This window comes from Molossus molossus, unplaced genomic scaffold (genome assembly GCF_014108415.1).
Source record: "Molossus molossus isolate mMolMol1 unplaced genomic scaffold, mMolMol1.p scaffold_m16_p_21, whole genome shotgun sequence".
NCBI lineage: Eukaryota > Metazoa > Chordata > Mammalia > Chiroptera > Molossidae > Molossus > Molossus molossus.
This window is the reverse complement of record NW_023425357.1, coordinates 37,296,049-37,312,386: the sequence shown is the minus strand read 5'-3', so window position 1 is coordinate 37,312,386 and position 16,338 is coordinate 37,296,049. Positions and strand designations below refer to the sequence as shown.

At 57.3% G+C, this 16,338-nt stretch overlaps 2 protein-coding genes across 4 annotated transcripts; one reads left to right on the top strand and one right to left on the bottom strand.

Moving 5' to 3' along the window:
* Positions 1-807: 807 nt before the first annotated feature.
* CARMIL2 (capping protein regulator and myosin 1 linker 2) lies at positions 808-13,249 on the top strand. 2 transcript variants are annotated; one of them, XM_036275526.1, is made up of 39 exons: positions 808-1,160; positions 1,412-1,506; positions 1,614-1,664; positions 1,915-1,977; positions 2,071-2,195; positions 2,330-2,421; positions 2,620-2,690; positions 2,809-2,882; positions 3,025-3,100; positions 3,186-3,274; positions 3,379-3,473; positions 3,550-3,636; positions 3,712-3,824; positions 3,943-4,020; positions 4,164-4,240; positions 4,338-4,442; positions 4,634-4,703; positions 4,845-4,926; positions 5,025-5,121; positions 5,205-5,262; positions 5,402-5,574; positions 5,737-5,899; positions 6,008-6,109; positions 7,402-7,530; positions 7,614-7,727; positions 7,883-8,043; positions 8,114-8,201; positions 8,375-8,524; positions 8,642-8,708; positions 9,183-9,412; positions 10,261-10,361; positions 10,444-10,807; positions 10,891-11,013; positions 11,815-11,851; positions 12,012-12,083; positions 12,175-12,390; positions 12,544-12,624; positions 12,962-13,039; positions 13,125-13,249. In XM_036275526.1, exons 1-39 carry the CDS (start codon positions 1,121-1,123, stop codon positions 13,235-13,237), a joined length of 4,200 nt encoding a protein of 1,399 aa, XP_036131419.1. In that variant the 5' UTR covers positions 808-1,120; the 3' UTR covers positions 13,238-13,249. The 2 variants fall into 2 exon arrangements, with proteins under 2 accessions (XP_036131419.1, XP_036131420.1); XM_036275527.1 differs by lacking the exon at positions 12,544-12,624.
* Positions 13,250-13,257: 8 nt separating this feature from the next.
* ACD (ACD shelterin complex subunit and telomerase recruitment factor) lies at positions 13,258-16,013 on the bottom strand. Of its 2 annotated transcripts, none has more exons than XM_036275524.1 (12): positions 15,857-16,013; positions 15,636-15,772; positions 15,402-15,495; positions 15,238-15,314; positions 15,068-15,112; positions 14,926-14,960; positions 14,632-14,783; positions 14,458-14,554; positions 14,289-14,375; positions 13,752-14,131; positions 13,525-13,616; positions 13,258-13,447 (listed from the first exon to the last, which is right to left on the bottom strand). In XM_036275524.1, the coding sequence occupies exons 1-12, from the start codon at positions 15,953-15,955 to the stop codon at positions 13,369-13,371; spliced, it is 1,374 nt and encodes a 457-aa protein (XP_036131417.1). In that variant the 5' UTR covers positions 15,956-16,013; the 3' UTR covers positions 13,258-13,368. The 2 variants fall into 2 exon arrangements, with proteins under 2 accessions (XP_036131417.1, XP_036131418.1); XM_036275525.1 differs by having other exon boundaries at positions 15,432-15,495.
* Positions 16,014-16,338: the final 325 nt, after the last annotated feature.

Here is a 16,338-nt window from a genome sequence, read left to right as displayed (position 1 = left end):
GAAACAATGACCAGCTGGATTCCATGGATTTTTTTTTTTTTTTTTTTAATAGAGTGGAAGGGAGAGGGAAAGAGAAAGATTGATGATGTGAGAGAGACTGGTGACTAGGGATCGAACCTGTAGGCACCCTTGACCAGGGATGAAACCCATGACCCTTTGGTCCACAGGCCAACGCTCTAACCACTGAGTAAAACCAGCCAGGGTGAGGTCTTTTATAAGGTAACGTGTTTCCCAGCCCCCCAACCCTTGACCTCCCGATTCTTCCCAGCCCTGAAGACAGTAGCTTTCTTCTCTCCTAGTAGTTCCCCCTCCCCAAACTCCAAATCAGGGAGAATGCATACTCACAGGGAGGACCCCCATGCACCTGGCCTTTGTTAATAAGTCACTCCATCCCTTGGGGTTCAGGTTTTAGCTGGAGGCTGCCCCCTGAGTATACATGTGCACCTTCTGGCCCTGAACCAGCCTGAACCTGGTGAAAGCTGAGGAACTTCTGCCACAGAGAAGGGCGTCTGGGCCCATCTGGTGTTTTTTCCACCTTTTAACAGTTCCTGGATCCCCAGTGGGGTCACAGTCTCCAGGTCCTCCAGCTTAGGACCCTGTGTTGAGAGAGATCCCACTCTCCTGCTGAACAGACACCCCTTCCTTTCAGTCCCTGTGTCCACCTCCCCAGCTGGGCTTTGGAGGGTACTATCCAGGTGGGCCAGGGGGGAATCCCCGAGCAAACAGCAACCCCTGGTGCTCGCGGAAGGGACTGCAGTATGGGGTAGAAGTAAAGGGCTAGAAACCATAAAAGGTATGTGACTCGTGCTACCCTGCCCACCACATTCCCACCTCATGTCTGGCCTTACAGAATAGCTCCTGCGCGACGGGGTGGACAGGCAGATGGACTCTGTCCCCCTCTTACACTCCCGTTCCCGGACAACATCTCCAAACCCGCCGAGGCCAGGGCGGGGAGGAGCAGGGCGGGAGGCGGCCTGGCAGGAAGCAGTGCGTATCTTCCGCTGCAAGAGGAGCAGGTGGCTGCAGTGCAGGCCGGGGCCCCAGGCTTCCTGTGCGCGCCTACCAGCTGCAGTTTCTCGTCAGAGATCCTTGGGTGGCCCTGGCCGCTTGGCCTGGCCCCATGGCCCAGACGCCCGACGGCATATCCTGTGAGCTGAGAGGTAAGCACTGGCCCTTCTTGCCTACTTGGCTGGGAGGAAGCAGTGCAGGCCCTCAAACCAGAGGCCGACCCAGTGCCCTGGGGATGCCCTGCAAGCATTTCTCTCTGCTCCTCTGGAGGACTTGCTACCTCAAGATCCACTCCACTCCCTCCTTGCTGGCCCATAGATGAGCCAGGCCCCTAAGTATAGACCATGGGCATGAATTGATCTCCATGGGAGGACCCATCATCTAGCAGGCTGCCCTTCCACAGGAGAAATCACCAGGTTCCTGTGGCCCAAGGAGGCAGAACTGCTGCTGAAAACCTGGTTACCAGAGCGGGAGGGTGCTGAGCAAGGTCATGTCCTGGTATGGCAGAGGGACAGGGCTGGGGAGGGCACTGTGGCCCAAGCAGAAAGAGCTTTCACACACCAGGGTGTCAGACACTCTCCCCACTCTTTCCCCCCTCCCCCCAGGCACTGCTACGATGGAGAGCCTACTTGCTCCACACCTGCCTCCCACTAAGGGTGAGTCAGTCCCAGGGCCTGGCCACCACCCACCTTGCCCTCTAGCAGCTTCCTTGACAAGAGGGCTGCATCTGCATCACTCTTCCTCTTGTCCTGTGGGCTCTGCTCTTCCAACAGCACTGGTCTCCAGGCAAAAGACTGGACTGGGATCTAGGCCCATCTGGCTCTGAGCTCCAGGCTATACAAAGGAATGGGTTCCCAGGAGGGTGGGTCTTGGGTCTTGGTCTAGGCTGATCCAGGCACTCCACAGGTGGACTGCACATTCAGCTACCTGGAGGTCCAGGCCATGGCACTGCAGGAGACACCTCCTCAGGTGAGACCCTCAGTACCCGCTAGGGCCTGCCTTCACCTTCCACTCCCCCTGCCCCCACACATGTAATCCAGCCCAGCCACCTGCTCTCCCCAGGTCACCTTTGAGCTAGAGTCCCTGCCTGAGCTGGTCCTGGAGTTTCCTGGTGTGGCTGCCCTGGAACAGTTGGCCCAACATATTGCTGTGGCCATTAAGAAGGTCTTTCCTCGCTCCACCCTTGGGTGAGGCCCAGCAACTGCAAGGGACTGGCAGGGATGGAGGGCAGTGGAGGGAATGCTCTGGAGACACAAGTGAGCTGCTTCACATCCCAGAGGCTAGAAGTCCCTTGTCCCTTCTCCTTTATCCCCCTCCTCAGGAAGCTATTCCGGAGGACCACACCCCCCTCCATGCTGGTTCGTCTGGAGAAAAGTAGCCCCTCAGAGGCTACCTCACCCAGTAGCCCCTGTGGTAAGGGCCAAAATGGGGCCACATGGGGCTTCCAGCCTACCCCTTCCTGTAGCCCCAGACCCCTGGATTTGGAGGTCTCCCAAACCGAACAGAGCCATTCAAGGTATAGCCACCACCTGGCTTGGATCTGATCTTCCTTTATCTTTTGTCTCTCTCCTTCCCCTACCCCACATTATCATACCCCTGGCACCTCCTCAGGTGGCTTCTTGGAGACATACGAGGCTCTGTGCGACTACAATGGCTTCCCTTTCCGAGAGGAGATTCAGTGGGTGAGGGTAGGGCCCTCTCTGGGGGGCTCTGGAGACATCTTATCCCCATGTTAATTGAGTCCTTCCCTGCTCCTTGTGGCCCAAGCCAGTTGGAGACATTTTTTTTTTTCCTGTCCAGGATGTGGACACCATCTACCATCGTCAAGGCTGCCACCATTTCAGCCTAGGAGACTTCAGCCATCTGAGCAGTCGGTGTGTGGCCCGCCAGGACTGGGAAGGGAGGAAGATCCCATGACCCATATTCCTGGGCCTCAGCCTCTCCATTGAGGAAATACTAGGTTTGAGGTCTGGCTGGAGGACCCTTAGCTCTGTCCCTGGCCCTTCTCCCACCCAGGGACCTGGCATTGAGTGTGGCTGCCCTGTCCTACAACCTGTGGTTCCGGTGTCTCTCCTGTGTGGACATGAAGCTGGTGAGAGTGTAGGAGCGGGGGGGGGGGGGGGTCAAGAGTGTGAAGACCAGGGTGCAGCCCACTGAGCCCTTAATTTGGTTCTCAGAGCCTTGAGGTCTTGGAACAGATTCTGCACATGATGAGTCAGTCGTCCCACCTGGAAGAGCTGGTGCTGGAGACTTGTGGCCTGAGAGGGTAAAGGGGACAGGGAAGGCTTAAGGTGGGGAGTCCAGGCAGTTGGGATTGGGAAGAGTTGAAAATCCAGAGTCAGAATCTCATGCCTGGTGTCTGGTCCCCAGAGACTTTGTCCGGCGACTGGCCCAGGCACTGGCAGGGCACTCCAGCTCTGGGCTTCGAGAGCTCAGCTTGGCAGGGAACCTGCTGGATGACCGAGGTATGGCTGAGTCTGGGGAAGTGCCAGGGATTGGTGCTGGAAAAGGCGAGACCCACAGGTTTGACCCATTCCCCAGGCATGGCTGCACTCAGCAGACACCTAGAGCATCGTCCTGGAGCCTTGAGGAGACTCAGCCTAGCACAGACAGGGTTGACACCACGAGGTAGGTGGAGCCAAGGGTTGGTGGAGTGAGCATGGGTTGGCCTGATCACTGAGTCACCCCCTCCTCCTCCACCAGGAATGAAGGCTCTAGGCCGGGCACTGGCTTCCAATGTGGCCTTTGACTCTGCCCTGACCCACTTGGATCTTTCTGGGAACCCGGGGGCACTTGGGGCCTCGGAGGACAATGGGGTGAGTGATTGTCTTTAGGGGCAGTGATTGGGGGCGCTGCAAGCAGTGGGGTGTCAGAAAGCTCTTGATGAGGTGATCCCTGACTCCTTTCCTCTCTTCCATCCCATCTTGCCACCAGGGACTCTATAGTTTCCTGAGCCGTCCTAATATTCTGACGTTCCTGAATCTGGCAGGCACCGATACCGCCCTGGACACTGTGAGGGGGTGGTCAGTGGGGGTGGGGGCATGATCGGTAGGGCTGGTAGCTGGGCCTGAGGCCCGGATGGGTAGACCGGAGGGTAAGTCTGGTGGGGAAGGCTCAGTCCTCTGGACGATGCAGCCTACATCCTCCTCCTGCAGCTCTTTGCCGCGCTATCCCGCGGCTGCTGCGCCAGCCTCACCCACCTCGACGCTTCGAGGAACGTCTTCTCCCGCACGTAAGTGGGGCCGGCCGTGTCGGGGTGCGTCGAGGGGAGACTGCTGGGAGCCTCCTCCCTGCGCCTGGAAGTCCACTCCTCCCCTCCCGCACCTCAGGAAGTCGCGGGCTGCGCCAGCCGCGCTGCAACTCTTCCTCAGCCGCGTGGGATCGCTTCGGCACCTGGGACTGGCGGGCTGCAAACTGCCCCCAGACGCGCTCAGGTGAGTGTCGCTGCCCATGGCCACGACCCCGGCCTGGGCAGCCACCACCCAGGTCACGCCTCCAGCGCCTCACCCCGCTCCTATCGGACCCATAACCTCCCAAGCATCCTGGTCCTTCCTTCTTTGTATTTGTTCGCGTCCTGGGGTCCCCTTTCCCAGCTCCCGCCATTCCCTGTGACATCCCCTCCCAGGGCCCTATTGGAAGGTCTCGCGCTCAACACGCACTTGGGCGACCTGCACCTGGACCTCAGCGCTTGTGAGGTGAGCGCGGAGCCCTGACAGGAACAGGCATTGGGCCCACACACTGGGAGTGGGGCTGAGGGGGCGCAGAGCCATTGACCTCGACTGATCCTCCCCACCTGTGGCCTGTTGGCCTGAGCACGCCCCACCTTCCACCTTCAGCTGCGCTCAGTGGGCGCTCAGGTGATACAGGACTTAGTGTGCGATACTGGCGCAGTGAGCTCCCTGGATCTGTCGGATAATGGTGAGGCCACCTGGAAACCCATCTTGCCACTATCCACCCAATTCCCACTCCATCCCCATCCCCGCGGCCTCACTTGTGCTGAACCCAACCACTTTCAGGCTTTGGGTCGGACATGGTGACTCTGGTGCTGGCCATTGGGAGGAGTCGGTCCCTGCGACATGTAGCCCTTGGAAGGAACTTCAATGTCCGGTGCAAGTGAGCCCCCATCCCACTCCCGGGACTCCCAGACAGCACCCCACCACACGCCCTCCCCCGCCAACCGTAGCCCGTGCCTACAGGGAGACCTTGGACGACGTTCTGCACCGGATTGTCCAGCTTATGCAGGATGACGATTGTGTGAGTTCACAGGACCATGTGAGATCCTCAGTCAGTGGACCCCTGTGACCCCTCTGACTTCCGCTTCCTCAGACCCTGTGGCCTACCCTCCTTGTTGACCCCTGACTCTAACCCACAAATGGCTTTCTCTTAACCCCAGCCTCTGCAGTCTCTGTCTGTGGCTGAGTCACGGCTGAAGCTGGGTGCCAGGGTCCTGCTTCGGGCCCTGGCCACCAATCCTAACCTGACAGCCCTGGATATCAGTGGCAACGCCATTGGGGACACGGGTGCCAAGATGCTGGCCAAGGCGCTTCGGGTTAACACCAGACTCCGGTGGGCGGGGTCAGAGGGGTGGGACCGACAGGGAGGAAGGCGTGGCAGGGAGGAGCGTAATAACCTAAGGGGTGGGGCTGAATAGAGGCCGATAAACAAGGTCCTTGGGTTGGGTGTGGCCTGGTGGAGCTCCGCCCCCGACTGAAGCCCTGTCCGGCCCAGGTCTGTGGTCTGGGACAGGAATCACACGTCTGCTCTGGGCCTGATGGACGTGGCGCAGGCCCTGGAGCAGAACCGAAGCCTGAAAGCCATGCCTCTGCCACTGACCGACGTGGCCCAGGCGCAGCGCAGCCGCCCGGAACTGACAGCACGTGCAGTGCATCAGGTGGGAGGGTTCCCTTCTCCGCTGCTCTGCGCCTTGGTCCTGCTCCCACCAATTATCAATATCCCTTGTCCCCTGCTCCCACCAATTATCAATATCCCTTGTCCCCAGATCCAAGCTTGTCTCTTGAGGAACAACCGCACAGACCACCCCTCTCCTGCCAGCACCTCCTGCCAGCAGCCACTAGGTCGGGTCTCTAACCCCTCTGAGCAGGTCAGTGTCCCCTCCCTAAATGTTGAGTACAGAGATAGGGGGATGGGGAGAACTGTGGCACTTGGGAGCCTCCATGAGTCTGAAGGTTTGATTTTCCTGGGGCCAGAGTGCCTAAATCCTACTGTTCGAGACAATTCTCTTCTTAGTCTGGAAAGAAACCAACCGCTCCTGAAATAGCTCCCCCAAATAGCACAACTGGCTGCCTTTTTTAAAAAGCATTTAAATAGGCTCTCCTGTTAAAGATGGGAGGTATTTTAAAATCTGTCAATCTCCCCTTCCCCCATTATAGCCCCACCTCAGTCACAGGTCTCCCTTTCCCCTTCACTGACCTCTGTTGTGGCCAATCCAGTGATCTTTTTTTCTGGCTTCATCTCCCTCCACTACCTTCTCTTTGTGAGAAATACTCCCACCTCTCCTTTCTCAAATCCCACTTCTCTCCCAAGCTCCAGAGCCTAGGCATCTTGACCCAGGCATCCTACAGGGGCTTCACACTCTACATATCCTCAAATTGATCTCATTATCTCCTACAAACTCTTCTCTCTGCCCTGGAGCCCAATCTCACTACTGCCCACACCCACCAAGTGCTGTCGACATGTTTGAACCAGGTCTCTCCTGGCCACGTTGAAACCTGCATAGACTTCTTTGGTCTTGTTCCTCACCCCCATCCCAACTCTCCCTTGCCCCTCCTGGTTCTTCCTCTATGGTGCCTCACTCCCATTTCTGCCCACCTCTCAGTCTATCCTCCAGGTAGATGGTAAAAAATTTGAGCTTCTAAAACATAAACATGAACCCTGGCCGGTTTGGCTCATTGGTTAGAGCATTGGCCGGCGGTCCAGAGAGACCCGGGTTCGGTTCCCGCTAAGGGCATGTACCTGGTTGCAGTTTGTCCCCAGCGCTGGTTGGGTTATGTGGGTGGCAACCACTCAATGTGTCACTTTCACATCGATGTTTCTCTCTCTCTCTCTTCCTCTCTCTCCCTCCCACTCTATCTGAACAAAACGAAAAAAGAAAAAATGTCCTTGGGTGAGGATAAAAAAAATAATAATAATAATCAAATAAAACATGAACATGACTACCAGCTCCTTCTCTTTCTATTCTGTACTTAGGAAGTACATATAAAATCCCTGAAATGAGCCAAAGGAGACACTGCTCTCCCTCCTTGAACAGATAGGCTGGCCTAATGGTATTGGCTTCAGGACCTCACCCCCTGTTGGAGACCCTGGGAAGGAGGCAGTCAGGGTTTGGGGGACTGGAAGGGGAACAGACTGGGAATTTTTTCTGACGCTCCTCAGGAAGTGAACGAACTGTGTCAGTCGGTGCAAGAGCATATGGAGCTGCTGGGCTGTGGGGCTGGGCCCCAGGGTGAAGCTGCTGTGCACCAGGCAGAGGATGCCATCCAAAATGCCAACTTCTCTCTCAGTGTGAGCATACCCTCCCACTATGAGGATCCTTCCCCTCTAAGTTAGGTGTCACCTTGCAATTCCTGTTCCTCCTTGGTCTCCAGATTCTCCCCATTCTGTATGAGGCAGGAAGCTCCCCAAGCCACCAGTGGCAGCTGAGGCAGAAGTTGGAGGGCCTCCTGGGGCAGGTGGTCGAGGTCTGCCACCAGGACATTCAGGTGAGATGATACCCTTGCCCCAGTCCCATCTGCATATGCAGGCTTGACCCCATCCCATAGGCTTGACTGTGATATTTCCTGAATTAATATTCTGTGGAGGTCAGAGCCTTAAGCCATTCAGTCTGGGCCCTCACCACACTCTGACCTTTGCCCAGGACTTCACTCAGGCCACACTGGACACAACAAGGAGCCTCTGTCCACAGATGCTGCAGGGACCCAGATGGAGGGAGCAGCTAGAGGGGGTCCTGGTGGGCTCAAAAGGTCTCCCAGAGCTGCTCCCAGAGCACCTGCTGCAAGATGCCTTTAGTAGACTCAGGTAGGCTGGGTGGGGCTGGGCTGAGCTGGGCAGAGACAGCACACTAACGTTTACCCTTTCTTGCCCTCAGAGACATGCGGCTGTCAGTCACAGGGTCCTTGGCAGAGAGCATTGTGGCTCAAGCTCTGGAGGGTCTGAGTGCAGCCCAGGATCGACTGGTGAGGGAAAACTGTGCAATTACACACTCACTCACACACTCACACTGCCTTACAGAGGTTCTGTAATGTCTTCTGGGGTCATAAAGCCCAGGGATATTTTAAGGTTCCTTTGGCATTAATGGGACTATGGCTGGGGCCCTACCTGCCCACCTCTGCGGTGCCTGGTATTGCAGGTGGAGAGTCTGGCTCAGCAGACAACAGAGGCAATGCCCTCTGCCATACTGGCCCTGGAAGAAGGCCAGCCTACCCTCTTTGGGCCTGGTAAATTAGGAGACCTTTTATTTCCTGAGGAGAAGGAAAAGGAGGATGAAGAGGAACAGAAGGTAAGTGATGCCAGAACTCTAGGCCTGAAACCCCAGATCTTCCCATCTTGTTCTGGAGTGTGGAAAGTAGGGAGGCAGCTCCCTCGCCCCAGGCCTAATTTGTGCCCTCCCCAACAGAATGACAGTCTTCCACAGAAAAGGCCTGAGTCCAACCACTGTCTTCACATGGTTCCCTCCACTCACAGTAAGTCAGAGCTTAGGGGGAAGGGAGTTACTGACTTGGGCTGAAGCTCCAATAGACCTGAACACCTGGATACATTTATTCAGCCCTTTTGTCCTGGAAACTCACTGACCCTTGCCTGGACCAGGCCAGGACCACTGTGCACCCTGCAAGGTTGGGGTCTGCTGTGGTCTGGTGCAGGACCTGAGCAGACCAGGGTCCCGACACTGGTCTCCACCAGCCAACCCTCCCTCCCTGCCCCGCATTTTCCCTACCCCCAGGATGCGCATGCTTGGCAGCAGTGCGGACGCGCGCCTCTCGGGGCCGAGCTCAGCACCACGGACAGCGACGGCGGGGGAGGGGCTGCCGGGGGGAGGGGAGCGGGCCGTGTTGCCGGGCCCCTCCCCGCGCCCTGGGCGGGTCCCCCTCCACCCCAGCGCTGCCACTGCCACCTCCCCAAGCTCCATGCTCTGTGCTCTTCTGGTGCTCTCCCCTCAGGTGCTGCTGAGGAACCGGAGCCCGAGCTGGCGGCTCCTGGAGAGGATGCGGAGCCGCAGGCGGGCCCATCTGCACGCGGCTCTCCGAGCCCCGCTGCTCCCGGGCCCCTGGCGGGCCCGCTGCCTCGCATGGACCTGCCACCAGCTGGGCAGCCTCTGCACCATCCCACCAGGGCCCGGCCACGGCCCCGACGCCAGCACCACCACCGCCCACCGCCTGGGGGCCCCCAGGTGAGCGCCCTTCCCCCACTCCAGAGGTGGTAGAATTGGGGGTCGTGGGTGGCCCTTCTGCTCCTCACAGATGATGGCTGGCAAGGAGGTGGGTTGTGAGGGCCCAAAACCACCTGGCCACATCCTGACTTCTCCTTGGCCACCCCACTACCCCAGGTAATCCCATGCAGGGTCATGGGTGTGTGGGCTTCATTAAGGGTGCACCTGGGTGTAGAATCCTGCTTTAGGTTGGACTGCTGCATGGGTGGATGTGCAAGAGAGGGTGGCTGTCTTATTCAACATCCCCCAGGGTTACTGAAAGGTACTGGGCTCCCCGACTGCAGGGACAATACTGTCTACTGCACATCTGGATGGTGTATGTGTGGGGAGATGTATGTGTGGAGCCATGTACTGGCAGGGTAGTGGGCACAGGGCAGAAGGGGAGGAGGAGCTAGCTTGAGTCGTCGCCCCCCCCCCCCCCCCCCTGACGCAGCAGGCTTGTGCTGCTGAGCATCAGCAGGCCAGGTGGGGGTGGGGGTGGGGGTGAGGGATACTGCAGGAAACTGGAGCAGAGGGGGTGGCAGGTGAGAATGTGTGACCCAGGAGATGTGTAGGTTCTAGCCTGCCAGTGACCAGGTGGTTCAAGATGTGTAGACTTCATGGGACAAGAATGGGTGTGGGCTGGGTGTGTGAAATCAGTATTTACCTTCTAGCTGGACAGGGGAGAGCTTGTATGTCAGCAGCCCCTTAGAATCAATCACCCAGCTCCCAGGTTCTGGAGTTACCCAGGGCAGACTTTTGGACAAGGGAAGTGGGGAGAAGTCACAGTTGTACTCAGCCCTAACCCCTGACTGTGTGATGTCCCCCAGGTGCCCCCAGCCTTGCCGCAGGAAGGGAATGGGCTCAGTGCCCGTGTGGACGAGGGCGTGGAGGAATTCTTCTCCAAAAGGCTGATCCAGCAGGATCGCCTGTGAGTGAGGGGCAGTTGCAGGGGGTGGGGAAGGGTGGGCTGCCCCATGGGCCTTCCTGATTACTGTTGGCTGTTCCCACAGCTGGGCCCCTGAGGAGGACCCAGCCACTGAGGGTGGTACCACTCCTGTCCCCCGTACACTGCGAAAGAAGCTGGGCACCATCTTTGCCTTCAAGAAACCTCGTTCAACCCGGGGAGCTCGGCCTGATCTAGAGACCAGCCCTGGGGCAGCTTCCCGCACTCGAAAAACCACACTTGGGGACCTGCTGCGGCCACCAGCCCGTCCTGGCCGTGGGGAGGAGCCTGGTGGAGCTGAAGGGGGCACGAGCAGCCCTGACCCTGCCCAAAGAAGCCGGCCTCGCTACACTAGAGAAAGCAAGGCCTACTCAATGATACTGCTACCTGCTGAGGAGGAGGAGGCAACACTGGGTACCAGACCTGACAAGGTAAGGCTTGGTGATGGGGGTGAGGACTCTGCTGGAACTGAGGGCACTGGGCTCTCTCCCCACTCTGGCATCCCTTTCCCCAGAGGCGGCCCCTGGAGCGAGGAGACACAGAGCTGGCCCCATCCTTTGAGCAGCGGGTACAAGTGATGCTGCAAAGGATTGGCGTGAGCAGAGGCAGTGGGAGTGCCGAAGGAAAGAGGAAACAAGTGAGTTTGGAGGGACACAAGTGCAAAGTGAGGGGGCCAGTGACATGTGCCTTGTGGTAGTCGTGGGTGACATATGTGACCAGGAGACTCATGGCACACAGGTCTGTCAGTTCCACCCCCTCCTCTTCAAAACAATGATCAACCATTCTTTCCTCTTGGTTTCTGCCCTGGCCCAGGCCACTGATATTTCCTCCTTGGAGCTGACAGCCCTTTCTCTGCATATCTAAAGGAAATCTGACTTTGTTACCTACATTTGAAACAGCAAGTCATCCAGGTGCTTCCTCTTAAGACACTGCCCTGACTCCTGTGACTCAAGACCCTGTGGGGTCTCAGCCCTGGTCACTGTTTTCATCTTACTGCTCTCCACTCCTGATTGCATCTTACAGCCTCTGCACATGTTCTTATCTAGAGCACCTCCCTGACCCACTTGCAGCCCTTCATCACCACCTGTGGGTTACACTAGGTTCCTCATTGTCCCTCCCTGCATTTTCCTGAGGGTCTTCCCTGACTCTCTTCCATGGTTATCTGGCTACTGCCACTCTGATCACAGTCCCTAGTATGAACCACAGTATTAGAAAGTGAATCAGAGAATTAAGAAACCATTATCTGTGTCTGTGCATGCATATGGATATGTCTGTTAGTTGTCCACCATCTCAGACTTTGAGCTCTAAGGCCAGGACTGGGTTTGCCATGCTGTTGCCCAGCCCACATTTTAGTGGAAGTTATAAGAAAAAGAATAAATAAAACAAGGCTAGGGTGAGGGCAGTGCATGGCTGAGCTTGACTTCCCTGTTTCCTACAGAGCAAAGATGGAGAGATCAAGAAGGCTGGCTCAGATGGTGAGATACTGGGCTAGGGCAGCACATTTGAGGGAGGGGGATGTCCTTAGAGATAAGTCCCCAAGGGACTTGCTCTTCTGGTGATGCAAGGGGAGAGATCAGGTTTTTCTTCCCCTCATCCCTAAGGTCTGGTGCCTGAGTCCCCAGTTCTACCTTGCAGGTGACATTATGGACAGTTCCTCAGAGGCCCCTCCTATCTCTATCAAGTCCCGCACCCATTCTGTGTCTGCTGGTGAGTGAGGGTGGCTGTGTTGGGGGATGTGCAGGTCAAGCTTACTTCCAATGCCTGGCTCAGGTCTTGGCTGACACCCTTCTCCTTGCAGATCCCTCCTGCAGGCCTGGGCCAGGGGGCCAGGGACCTGAGTCTGCCACCTGGAAGACACTGGGGCAGCAGCTGAATGCAGAGCTTAGGAGCCGTGGTTGGGGCCAACAGGATGGTCCGGGACCCCCTTCCCCTTGTCCCAGCCCCCGAAAAGCCAGTCCCTCCCCAGACAGCCTGGGCCTCCCAGAGGATCCTTTTTTGGGCCCCAGAAATGAAGGTAAACAGGCACACTAACCCCCACATCAGCATTGGGCTGGGGATCAGAGGAGTCCCTGCTGGGAATTTAGGTCCTCTGAAGACCCTGAAGGTAGAAAGGGCTGGAGTGGGGGCAGCTGTTGGGACCATATTCTGATACCCTGGCCTCCCCCAGATGGCCAGCTGAGGCCTTGGCCTCTCTCAGCAGGGCGACGAGCAGTGTCTGTGCATGAGGACCAGCTCCAGGCCCCTGCTGGTGAGAGGAGACACCTCCATGTATGCTTGAGTGCAGGAGATGGGAAAGGGTGGGCTTTAGGTTTCTCTTCATGGTTCTGGTCTTTGGAGGGGGCCACTGGTGGTGTGAGGGGTGAGAAATCAGGGAGTCAGAAGGGTTTGACAGCCCTTCCAACTAGCCCTGGTTCCACCTCCAAAAGAACAACCTCTGCCATGGGTGGGAGGATACAGGGGAAGGGAGAGGCTCTGAAGGCAACAATGTGTATGTGCATGCATGTATGCCAGCACACACTGGGGGTGGAGGGTTGGGGACAGCAGCAAGCCCTTAACCACCCACCACATGCCTTTGTGTCCCTCAGAACGGCCTTTACGGCTACAGCGTTCCCCTGTCCTCAAGAGAAAGCCAAAGCTTGAGGCACCCCTGTCACCAAGTCTAGGTAAGAAGGGGCTGCAGCGATTGGTTGTTAGGGTAGCAGGACTACTCAGTCTAATCTGATCTTCTCTCCCCCTCTTCTTTTGCAGGATCTGGCCTTGGAGCTGAGCCTCTGCTCCCACAGTATACAGAGCTCTCCAGCCCTGGGCAGAGCCCACCCTCCCCAGCCACAGACCAAAGAGGCAGCGGACCCAACCCCTGACCCATTCCTTTCCTGCCGCATGAGATTATTTTTATTAAAAAAATCAAAGGAAGCAGAGTGTGGAGCACTGTTTGTCCACCCACAGGCATGGACCTGTATGCACACATTCTCCCATGTGGTCATATGACTCCTCACACCTGGGTTTGCTCAGATTCTGGCTGTGGCTCCATCAGAAAATGCAAGGCCCAGGCCAGGAGCTGGGGAGGGAGCCTGGGAAGAGAACCAAAGCTGTAGGTCAATGAAAACTTGGACTGGTGACCAAGAGTGGAGCAGCCCTAGGCACTCACCTGGCAGCTTGGACCTGGGCACAGAGGGAAGTACAAGGTGGGTCATAGGCATATTGGAAAGTGGAACTGTCACGGTGCTTCTTTGGGGGGTCCTAAAGAGGATGTGGTGTCTGGAGAGGGGCCAACAAAGACCCCTAACCCCATCCAAGACTATCCCAGTACCCTCTCCCAGCTCTATCAAAGGCTTACCACTTACTACCTTCCAAATGTAGGGGGACTATGCTCACCCAGACAGGATTGGACTCGAGGACTCCCTTGGTGGTTCCTATCCTTGGAGAATGCTGCCAGTTCTTGGGTGGCAATTCTAGCTCCTTGAACTCCAGTCTAGATTTCTGGGGCTGGGGGCTAGTCACATGGGCCTGATGTGGATTGGGGATGTGACCAAGAGGTGACATACTTGGAATACAACTCAGGAGTGGGAAGTTGGGTACATGACTGGGGTGTAGGGAATGAGGGGGCAGGGCGCCAAAGGCTGAGCAGATGGCTGGTCGGGACTGGAAGCTGCCCTTTTGCCTTGTGTCTGGAGCAGCCAAGGACAGGGTAGGCAGAAGATTGACACCGGTACCACTTTCCTCTGACGACGTGTGGCTGGGTAATGCAGGTGTTCCTGGGGAGGAAGGAACTCACTGTGAGCATAGCCCTCTCAGCTCAGACCAGCTGAGTGGCCTATGATCTTAGGCAGGCCTCCAGGGACCGTGTTTATTTTTCATAGCATCCTGAGTAGCCCAGGAAGTTAAGTGTTTGTAGCTTCAGCACCACCTTACCTGAGGAACTGAGTGAGGAAGGAGAGGAGGACAGGGTCAGCGATAGCTCCTGAAAAGAAGCTGGGTCTGGTGGGGGCAGCTCAGGGCCTAGGGGTCAGGAAAGGTTTATTAGCACTGTAGGCACCAGGCCCCTGGATATTGCCCTCTGGACCTCTCTAGTGTTCCTTACCCTGTGTCCTCTGACCAGGGCTCAGAGAGTTCAGGATTTGCTGGTCATTCTCAGAGATGTGCAGCCATGGGCTGGGGACAGTATACACAGCTTCTCCCTGTGGAAGTGACCTGTTAGCCTGGACCTTGCCCAACTCCCTCACCCTGACATTTTCCAAGGGAACCCCAGACTGACCATGGCCAAGTGGCTTGAGGTGGCCCATCGGGTGAGTGGGGGTGCTGTACAAGGGCCTGACAACATCAGGCAGCTCTCAGCCAGGCGCACTAGTGCCCCCTGATGCTCCTGTTCTTCTTGCACCTCATCCAGAAGTTGGGACAGTGAAAGGCCTGGGGTCAGAGGGGCAGGGGATGGGGCTGAAGCTCAAAGAGGAGGAAGGGTAGTGTGGATGGGAAAGAAGACTTATTGAAGGAGCAGAAGGTGATAGCTGGAGAGACTCTACAGAGAGTTAGGGTCAACCCCTACAAATACCTGCATTGGAGGATGTGGACTCTGAGAGGTGTTCCCTATGTAAACAGAGGTGACAGGCCTAAGGAACAATCCTGAGGCCTGTCAACATATTTGCCATCCTCTGACTAAGCCACACCAATCCCGAGCCCAACCCCAGACTCACTCCAGGCAGTCTTTGAGCTTTTTCTGCACATCTGGGTCCTGGTTGCTAGAAAAAGATGGTGATAAGCAGTCAATGTTATTAGAGGCCCAAGCCCTCCCACCCAAAAGGCCTATGCCAACTCCAGCCAGGCCTAGTTAGGGAGAACAGTGGAGGGTGGAGGCATCACTTACCAACCAGTCACCCAATCTCGGGGCTGCTCTGTGGGCATTAGGCTGAAGCGGTGCACCTGGAGGTAGAACTCCGCAGGCTAGAGGGGTGAGTGAGTTTGGGGACGGGTCTCAGGGGCTGTCATAGTCAGGCCCAGTAACCCGCCCAAGCCAGCCTCACCACTCACAGAGCTGCCCTCTGCCACTTGGACTCGGACCTCGCAGTCTTGCAGCAGCAGCAGCCGGCCTTCAGCCCCTCGGAAGCCAAACTCCTTCTCTTCCCTGCGGAGAGCAGGATCCTCACAGCTTATCTAGCCCGCGGGAACACAGTCCCGCCCTCCTGGGGCCCGCCCACCTCGGGCTCAAGCCTCAAACTCCACACTGGGCTCAAATCTTCTACGACCCCGAGGTGCCTTTCTCACCAGTCCGAGGCGTTCAGGGCTTCCCTCGTCACCAGGCATCGGACACTGTGGGTCCCGTCGGACACAAGCAGCGCGGCTCCGACATCAGACGTATCAGGGGCCTGGGACGGGCCTGGGACCCCGGCCTCCTGCAGCACCTGACAACGGTGCCGAGCGTCAGTCCCACCACCTTGGGGTCCCACCCTGGTCTCCGGGCCCTGAGGGGGTTGGGGAGCACTCACCTGGAGCAATTGCCCGGCCCGTGGACTTGAGAGCCTCTCTGACCCCAGTACCAGCTCTCGAAACCAGGGCCGTAGTACCACGCTCCTCAAACTTGCCATTCCCGTTGCTAAATTTAAGGAGCACCACCAGCCCAGGATTTCTGCGGGCGCTGCGGCCACGCTTTTTGTCGGAAGAGGAAACGCGCGGCTGCGGGGCGGGACCTGAGGTCGAGGCCCCGCCCATGGGCATGCCAGCGCATGCGCACGAGTGCATACTGTTTGGGAACTTCGTGCACATTCCTTTTGGGTTGACTGAATGCTCATCTCTCCAAGCAGCAGCCCCGTTTTGGGGCCGTTCGTCAAAACTCCTTTGGCACCAGGCAGGAAGGGGCTAAGGGCTGGCTCAGATGGAGAGGGAGGAATCGGGGGCTTGAGGCTGCGGCCTAGGGTAGTAAGAGCGAATTGGCTCGAGCCACTTCAATGCTGTGTGACCCCGAAGGAGT

What these genes read in the sequence shown, in the direction of transcription:
- CARMIL2 (XM_036275526.1), top strand. Translation starts at nt 1,121, where the DNA reads ATGGCCCAGACGCCCGACGGCATATCCTGTGAGCTGAGAG. An exon ending in CATATCCTGTGAGCTGAGAG is followed by an intron (nt 1,161 to 1,411) that starts GTAAGCACTGGC and finishes GCCCTTCCACAG; the next exon opens with GAGAAATCACCAGGTTCCTG. An exon ending in TGGACCTCAGCGCTTGTGAG is followed by an intron (nt 4,704 to 4,844) that starts GTGAGCGCGGAG and finishes TTCCACCTTCAG; the next exon opens with CTGCGCTCAGTGGGCGCTCA.
- ACD (XM_036275524.1), bottom strand. Translation starts at nt 15,955, where the DNA reads ATGGCAAGTTTGAGGAGCGTGGTACTACGGCCCTGGTTTCGAGAGCTG. An exon ending in CGAGATTGGGTGACTGGTTG is followed by an intron (nt 15,113 to 15,237) that starts GTAAGTGATGCC and finishes ATCTTTTTCTAG; the next exon opens with CAACCAGGACCCAGATGTGC. An exon ending in AAGCTCAAAGACTGCCTGGA is followed by an intron (nt 14,961 to 15,067) that starts GTGAGTCTGGGG and finishes CTGTTTACATAG; the next exon opens with GGAACACCTCTCAGAGTCCA.